Below are 8,694 nucleotides of genomic sequence, written 5' to 3'. Positions count from 1 at the left end.
GCTGGAGCAGCACTATTAACTGATTCATTTTGAAAAAATGTTTTTTTCCCATGACAGTATCCCTTTAAGTCTATATATAACTTGCCTAACTGCCAGTTTATCCAGAGGAAGGCAAAAACCCATCTGAAGTCTCTCCAATTTGCCTCAGAGGGGAAAAAATTCCTGACTCCAAAATAACAATTGCACTAGTCCCTAGTTGGTTACATTGCTTGAGTTTCCATCCAGACAACTTAAAAAATTCTTTACGGACTCTGACCATCTCCAACAAGAAGAGATGTTTGATTCTCAGAAAGGGGTATGCCAGAGACCTTCTCCACACCCAATTAAATAGAGCTTTGCAACATACACAAAGTGCCTTCATGCATAACACAAAACCAGTACCCAAAATACAGCACTGTTGATTTTCACCACCACTTTCCCTTCTAAAGTTTTTTCCAACAAGGTCAAATCTAAAAAATACCTGTGCTTCTGAAAAAAAATCTGCAGCCAAAAGGATTAAAATTTTATTAAAAGGAAATCATGCGTTATCCAAAATGAATGATAATTTGGTAGCATCACAACTGTATGTTATTCACTCATCATTGTTATATGTTCAGTTACTGGTTTCTCTCCTGTGTGTGACTGGGAATGAGCAGTGAGCTGGGAACGATGCATAAAACACTTCCCACATTCAGTACAAGTGAATGGTTTTTCTCCTGTGTGAATTCTGTGATGGGAATTAAGTCCAGCACGATCACTGAAACATTTCCCACATTCAGTACAAGTGAATAGTTCGCCCCCTGAGTGAACTAGGAGATGTCCTTTTAGGTGGGAGATGCGGGTGAAACATTTCCCACATTCAGAACAAGTGAATGGTTTCTCTCCTGTGTGAATTCTGAGATGAATGGTAAGGTGTTGGCGATTGGTAAAACCTTGTCCACATACAGAACAAGAAAATGGTCTCTGCCCTGTATGAATACTTTTATGAGAATAAAGGCCTGAAAGATGTCTGAACCGTTTCCCACATTCAGTACAAGGGTATGGTTTCTCTCCTGTGTGAATTCTTGAATGAACCGTAAGGTTTCGGCGACAGCTAAAACCTTTTCCACATTCAGAGCAGGAAAATGGTTTCTCTCCTGTATGAACACTTTTATGGGAATTAAGTCCTGCATGATCACTGAAACATTTCCCACATTCAGCACAGGTGAATTGTTTGCCTCCTGTGTGAATTCTGAGATGTCCGTTTAGGTGCGAGATACGGCTGAAACATTTCCCACATTCAGTACAAGTGAATGGTTTCTCTCCTGTGTGAATTCTGAAATGAATAGTAAGGTCTTGGCGACGGGTAAAACCTTTTCCACATTCAGAACAGGAAAATGGTTTCTCTCCTGTATGAATGCTTTTATGGGAATTTAGGCTTGCACGATCACTGAAACATTTGCCACATTCAGTACAAGTGAATGGTTTCTCTCCGGTGTGAATTCTGAGATGTTTGGTAAGTCGTGACATACGGGTAAAAGGTTTCCCACATTCAGTGCAAGTGTATAGTTTCTCTCCTGTGTGAATTCTGGAATGAACAGTGAGGCCGTAGTTATGGGTAAAACATTTGCCACATTCAGTACAAGTGAACTGTTTGCTTCCTGTGTGAACTCTGTGATGTTTGTTTAGTTGTGACATGCAGGTGAAACATTTGTCACATTCAGTACAAGTGAATGGTTTCTCTCCTGTGTGACTTCTGAAATGAACAGTAAGGTCTTGTCGACGGGCAAAACCTTTTCCACATTCAGAACAGGAAAATGGTTTCTCCCCTGTGTGGATTACTTTATGGGTTTTAAGCTCTCCATGATATCTGAAACATTTCCCACATTCATTACAAGTGAATGGTTTCTCTCCTGTGTGACTTCTGTGATGCACAGTAAGCTGTAATATACGTGCAAAACATTTCCCACATTCAGTGCAAGTGAATGGTTTCTCCCCTGTGTGAGTTTTCTGATGCTCAGCAAGATGGTAGCGACGAGCAAAAGATTTCCCGCAATCAGAACAAGAAAATGGTTTCTCTTTTGTGTGAACCTTGTGATGTACAAGGTCTGGGGCACATGTGAGTGGTTTTTCTTCTTTCTGAAGGCAGTCGTGTCTGTCAATATCAGAGTGATGTGCAAAACATTTCTGACACTGAGTTAAAGTTGAAGTCAATGGTTTCTCTACTGTGTGAATTCTGAGATGTGTCTTAAGGCCTGTGCGACGGGTGAAACGTTTGCCACATTCAGAACAAGAAAATGGTTTCACTCCTGTGTGAGATTTTTTATGCATATTAAAGCTTGAAGGATCTGCAAAACTTTTTCCACATTCAGAACAGGTAAATGGTTTCTCCCCTGTGTGTGTTCTGTAATGTATTGTAAGATGTCTGCGAGAAGGAAAACATTTGCCACATTCAGAACAAGAAAATGGTTTCTTTTGTGTGTGACTTCTCTGATGTACAATAAAGTCTGAATGACACACAAAATGTTTCTCACACACAGAACAGACAAATGGATTTACTTTGTTGTGAGTTTCCTGATGCTGGAGAAGACCGGCTTCAGTAGTAAAATCTTTATGGCACTCAGAAGAGTTATTCATCTCCATGATAGGAGTAAGTGTATCTGTTCCCTTTATCTGTTCTGTAAATGGATTAATGCTGCAATCTGATTGGTTTCCCTCTTCCCATGAAACAGATTCCTCTTTAATCCCATCTGAAACATATCTGGCTGACAAGCTGCTATTTAGGCTACATCCCATGATAGGAGAAGATGTATTGGTTTCCTGCATAGATTCTGAAACAGTAATAATTCTAAAGTCAGAAACGTTTCCTTCTTCACATAAAGTAAATTCCTCTTTAATAGGATTTGATACATTATCATCTGACAAGCTGTTATTCAGGCTGCATCCCATGATAGGAGTAAGTGTATCTGTTCCCTGTATCACTTCTGTAAGTGGATTAATGCTGCAATCTGATTGGTTTTCCTCTTCCCATGAAGCCACTTCCTCTTTAATCCCATTGGCTGTTGGGGGCTGTTCGTCTGGAGGAGTTTCCAAGTTTGCGAGATTTCCATTGGCACAAAAATCTACTTTTTCAGTCCCAGTCTTGTTTGGCTCATTAGTATAACATAATGTTCCTCCCAGATCAGCTGTAATATCTCTCTTATCTTCATATTCACGGTCTGGCAAAGACACAAGCATGAGAAATCATTATCACATTTTATACATATATGTAGGGATTTATTGTGTCAGGAGATGCAGGAATAGAAGAAACAGAAGGAGACATATAGGATTAATGAAACCCCCTTATTTTGTAGGCAATAATGTATACTTTATGGTTCTGGTTTTACTTTTGCCTGTAAATGTATATTGTTTTCAAAAATAGCCCCTTTATTGGAGCTCCCTATAGATATTTTCTGGTCCCTGTCTGTGTTTCAAATGAGGGGTGGGCGTGTCCTAACGGTCCCTGCCAGAAGCACAGTAGGAGGGGGACAGCCAATCACAGCCCTGCAGTCACACAAGCACAGACAGGCTTCAGTTCCCTATCAGGTCCTGCTAGCTGCTGATTGGTTCCTGTCCTACAGTGCAGTGAGCTGAGTGCACAGCCTGGGAATTCAGGGAGCAGCAAGTGGAAGAGAAGGGAGGGATTATTAGGCTTTTTGCAGAAATATTCAATAAATTAACCGGAAACACAACTTTATAAAGTACATTCCTTATATATCCAAAAGGATTTAAAGCACTTACACATTCATGTTTTCTTTAATATGGAGCTTAGCTCAATCTCACTTAGGCCCAAAGACATGAACAGAAATGGGCATGGCAAAGAAGGGAGACGGACAAGCTCAGTGGGCCGAATAGTCCTCCAATGCCTACAAAGCTTAAGAGGTAAGATGGAATAAAAATCTATTCATCTTTCCTTATGTACAAACTGCTCCTTAGTATCCTGTCCCCATATCACCAGTATTACTGTGTAATCATCATATGTAACTCACTGCTCCTGCTTTACTGTCAGCAGCTCATTTGTGTTTCTGTTGTTCCCACACATCCCTTGTACTGTTCCTCCTAATTAATTCCCTTACACACCAGCTTCTGATATTTTGTATCCTGTGCCCATTACTCACCCAGTGGGTGGAGCTGCTGAGGCTCCTCCTTCTCCCCATCCTCATAAATGTCCTTGTTTCCTTTTATATAGTCCCACTCGTCCAAGGAAAAATAGATGGAAACATGATGAGTCCTTATGGCAACCTGTCACATACAATGTTCCAGTCATCCCCCAGCCAGAGAAAGGGATTATCATCCACTGTTACTAAACAATAAGGGGCCGCTGTACCCACCTCTCCAGTCAGCAGCTGGATGATGTTGGACATGAGTTCCAGGATCTTCTTGTCATTCTTGTTATTTTCCTTCTGTATGACGGAGCCAGGGGCATGCAGGGCCCCCCCATCATCTGACTTCTTCCTAGGGATGTAGTGCTAAATATTGAAAGGAAGAGAGAATGGTGTTTGAGCTGCAGAGAGACCCCCTTTGTACAGACAGACAGTCTCTTGTCAGTGTGCCAGTCACAGTGCCCCTCACCTCTCCAGTCAGCAGATAGATCATCTCCAGTGTCAGATTCACCATTCTCTCCTTCTTCCCCCGCTCCTCCTCCTCCTCATTTTTATCCTTCTTCTTCTTCTTCCCCTTCATCCCTGTGTCACTCGCTTCCTCCATTCCCATTGGCTCCTTGTGGGAGGGACTGACCTGGAAACAAGCGGTTAGACATTACTATGGAGGATTATTCCCAGCAATATTCCCAGTAGAATTACAGGAGCCCAGCAGCGACCCCCAGTCCAACAGCAGCACCGACCCCCAGCAGCAGCAGCAGCGACCCCCAGTCCCGCAGTAGCAACCCCAGTATGAGACACACAGCCCATAGTAGAGGAGAGTGAGGGGTAAATGACAGAGGTGGGTGCCACACAAGGTAGGAATAAGGGAGGCAGCACATATGGGCTCAGTATATTGGGGTGGGGGGTCAGTACCTACCTGTGTGGAAGTTCCCAGAGTTCCCTGCTCCGGCTACAAACCAATGGTCCCGGGTGCTTGGGAGGTGGGAGTGAAAGCGGCTCAGTAAGGGACGGGAGACAATTCCCTACATATCTCTGTACCGCACTAATATCTCTCAGCTCCCCTCACACACAATGTATAAATCTACTTTGTATCCCGGGGTTAATCACATATCCGCCAGTCCCAGCCAATTCTTAGTACTGACAAGCGACTGATTCTGTTTCGCTGTGAGTAGAACAATTACCCTCAGTCCCTAACTCCGTGTCCCAGGCATCAAGTTCGTTACTGGCTTGTGCCCCGCCCCCTGTAAGGACAGAACTAAGACTAAAGTGTGGTTGACAAAAGCATGGATGCTACTGTGTCCCGCCCCTTGACTCTTAGCCAATGAGCGAGCGCATGACGTGTGTGAGTCACAGGTAAGAAGTGGTCCGTAAGGGACAGAGGCTGCGATTCACTCGGTCCTGCCCTTGAAGCCCGGAGTCTCCCGACAGCTGTAAAGTGATCCCGTGCTATTCTGAGGGAGCGGCTGACAGACAAGTGTCACTCAGTGGAATGGTCACTATACAACGCAGGACACACGGGCTGATGTGGCCCCAGGCAGACAATATTAAGGGCCCCATTGCTGATGATATTGGTTACTGAGCTGCTTCATTTATAGGCAGAAATGTGAGGGGACTGGTAAATATATTCAATTTGGGCAGCGACAAAATACTGAGGTGGGAGCTCGTCCATTAGTTTTGCCTCCATGTTACTGACCCTGTGGCCTCCCTGCTCTCTCCTCACATTAACAACTATATCCTCTCCCACAAGCGCCTCAAACTTTACCAACCCCCATCCTCTCCCCCTCCCCCAGCCCTATCTTGTTTTTTCTACTCAACCTCTTATTGCACCTGAACCCTCATTTGTACTACTGTACCCCTAGATCTGGCCCTGCTGAGGGGAAAGGAACACTATTGGGAAGATGTGGAATTAGCCCCTGACCCGCTCTCCCTCAGTAACGGCCATTGCCAGAGAAAGCTATTGAAAATACATCTGGAATACTAAGAGGCAGGGCAGGGGCACAATTTGGGGTGTAGTTGTGCCTGAGATGGATGTGGGAGTCTTTCTTACTAGATTGTAAGCTTTTCTGGGCAGGAACTGGATCCAAAATATGTAAGTATTGTTTTTTTTGGTGTGCTAGTGGTCTGGACTGAGAATTAAAATAGGCCCTGGCATTTCAGGTACACAGAGGCCCAATCAGCCCACACTGAGGCCCAATCAGCCCCCACCAGCCCACTAAATAGTGACTTTCTATGGGACCTTATAGCAGCCCCTCTGGCATTTGCCAGAATCCACAGATTGCCAGTCCAAGCCTGTGTGCTACCACAATTAATGGTGGACATTGTAGTAACATGGGTGTGGTATAAAACAGATAGTGGCTTCAATTATTGGCCCTCCACCATGTAGGCCAGAAAAATTCCAGCCCTCAGTACCACAGAAGTTGGACAGCACTGCTTTAGCGCAATGAAGGTGTGTAGGACCATAGGTGAGTGCAGCAGAGAAGTGCCCTTAGCACCTACAGAAAGTAACTGAAGGGAAACACACACACACAGGTTTCCTCGCCATTCCCTTTCTAATGCCAAAATAATCTGGATGAAATCACATGGCTGAGGGCACCTGGTAAAGTAACAACATGTCTAGCCCCATATCAGATTTCAAAATGAAATAAACATTTTTTGGAAAATAGGTTACTGCTAGAGTTGTGCTATTAACTGCTGCATTTTTTAAAAAATATATGCTTTCCCATGACAGAATTCCGAAAATATATGGGTTTCTGGGGTCAACCTACTTTTTTATATCTTTGCCCCTCAAAAAATGCTGTAAATGTGCTGATTTTGCAGTAACTGAAATGACAGACCATGTGGGTGTGTCTTCATTTTAGGGTCCCTATATACCACGTGCTTAGGTAAACCAATACATAAACAATTGCTCAATTTTTTTGGGCTTTTTCCTGAAAAGCCAGAATTTTGCGGATTTTTGCCTGAAAAGTCTGAAATGGTCGGATTTTCTGGCTAATTCCAGTACAGACCACAGAAACGTCAAAATAGTATAGAGACCTCCGCCATAGGCTTATACACAACCTCGCCAGGTCTGAAATGGCGGATTTTCAGATTTAGGCCTTTTGCTGTATCGGGCTTTAATAAATCTCAAAAAATTAAAAATAAAACCCAAAAATTTGAGTTTTGCCCCAAAAAGCCTGACTGGAGTTTTGGAGACATGGAGTATTGGACCCCAATAGGATCCCACAGGAGGGAGATGGTACACTAAGACCAAAAACAAACATAATATCACCCACAAATCCCTCTTCTTCTTTTTTTTTTTTTTAGAGATGAGAGGGAAATAAAAGAGATTCAGAGAATTAGAGGGAAAGGGGTGAAAAAAGTGTCCCTAAAAGGAATAAAAAGATTCTTCAAGTAGGTGTATTTAACATCTCAGATTATGTACTGACCACTTTAGGGTGGTGGCACATGTAGCGTTCCAGAGAGATTAGTCGCCCAGCAACAAATCTCCTCTTCTTTGGGCGACAAATGTCCCCAAAATGCCTTCCCGCCGGCTAAAATGGGAATCCCCCAGCAGGATGGCACTCTGCGGGTCGGCACTCAGATCGCTTCGGTTTCCCTACGACGCCCGACGGGAGACTTCGGAAAACAAAATGACCCGAGTGCCATCCTTCCAGTGATTTGCATTCTAGCCAGTGGGAAGGGAGATGAGAGCTGCCGGCTCCCCTGCACAGCCTGGGAATTCAGGGAGCAGCAAGTGGAAGAGAAGGGAGGGATTATTGAGGTTTTTGCAGAAATATTCAATAAATCAGCCTGAAACACTTTTAAGCATAATTTTTCTATTTCTAAATGAGTATAGTCAGTATGCACTGGTACGTTCTTTTTTACACAAACTCCTTTAAAAGGAAGGGAAGTTTAGGGAGCAACATTCCCTGATGCAGTTTATCTGACCATGTGTCTGGCTCCCGACGGGTCCTCCCGATCGATATCAGGCCAAAAATCGAGCAGATATCGATTAGGTCAAGTTTGATTTACTTGTACAATCCAGGACCGCGTCGGCTAGTTGATGTGGTCCTGCGACCCGTCGGAGCCCATTCGTAGTATCGTAATCCGATCGTTCGGATTCATCCGATATCGCCCAGCCGTTAGTGGGCATATCGGGTTAAGATCCGCTCGTTTGTCGACCTTTCCAAACGAGCGGATCTTATAGTGTATGGCCACCTTAACCAACAGACCTGAAGGACTGCAGGAGCTGAAAAGTCCGGGTGAACAGCGGAGGAGAAAGGCTCACATATTGGCTACATTTGCAGTACTCAAGTTGAAGGCTGATAAATGTCCACATGCAATGGAACCTGATCCAGCAGCTTGTTTCCTGCACACTGGGGAAAAAGCTATTTTCCTGATATGCTTTTTAAAAAAGTATTTTAATGAATACATTTTTTTTACAAAATGTTTTTATAATCTACACTATTGGCGGACGCCATTTGTTCTTTTGTTTATGATCTGATAGTTAGTCCGAGTGTTCGCTTTCCTTTGAAGCTGTATCTGAAGTACCCTAAAAGAGTTAAGCTGGCCATAGACATTCAGATCTTATTCTTTGTGTGACAAACTTTTCAGA

At 43.6% G+C, this 8,694-nt stretch overlaps 1 protein-coding gene across 3 annotated transcripts in view; it reads right to left on the bottom strand.

Annotated features, from left to right (window-relative positions):
* Nucleotides 1-490: 490 nt before the first annotated feature.
* LOC108703744 (oocyte zinc finger protein XlCOF6) overlaps nucleotides 491-8,694 on the bottom strand; it is an 81,901-nt gene continuing 73,697 nt past the window's right edge. Inside the window, exons 1-3 of one of the 3 annotated variants that reach the window (XM_041576560.1) lie at nucleotides 4,116-4,244; nucleotides 3,739-3,863; nucleotides 491-3,176 (exon numbers count right to left, since the gene is read on the bottom strand). In XM_041576560.1, the coding sequence (XP_041432494.1) occupies nucleotides 568-3,176; nucleotides 3,739-3,742 (2,613 nt within the window). In that variant the 5' untranslated portion in view covers nucleotides 3,743-3,863; nucleotides 4,116-4,244 and the 3' untranslated portion in view covers nucleotides 491-567. Of the gene's footprint in view, nucleotides 3,177-3,738; nucleotides 3,872-4,115; nucleotides 4,245-8,694 lie in introns of those variants that run through there. The other 2 variants (XM_041576561.1, XM_041576559.1) reach the window with 2 other exon arrangements.

The sequence above is a fragment of the Xenopus laevis genome, chromosome 9_10L (genome assembly GCF_017654675.1).
Source record: "Xenopus laevis strain J_2021 chromosome 9_10L, Xenopus_laevis_v10.1, whole genome shotgun sequence".
Taxonomy (NCBI): Eukaryota; Metazoa; Chordata; class Amphibia; order Anura; family Pipidae; genus Xenopus; species Xenopus laevis.
Note: the sequence above shows the minus strand (reverse complement) of the source record. Positions and strands in the feature narration are given on the sequence as shown.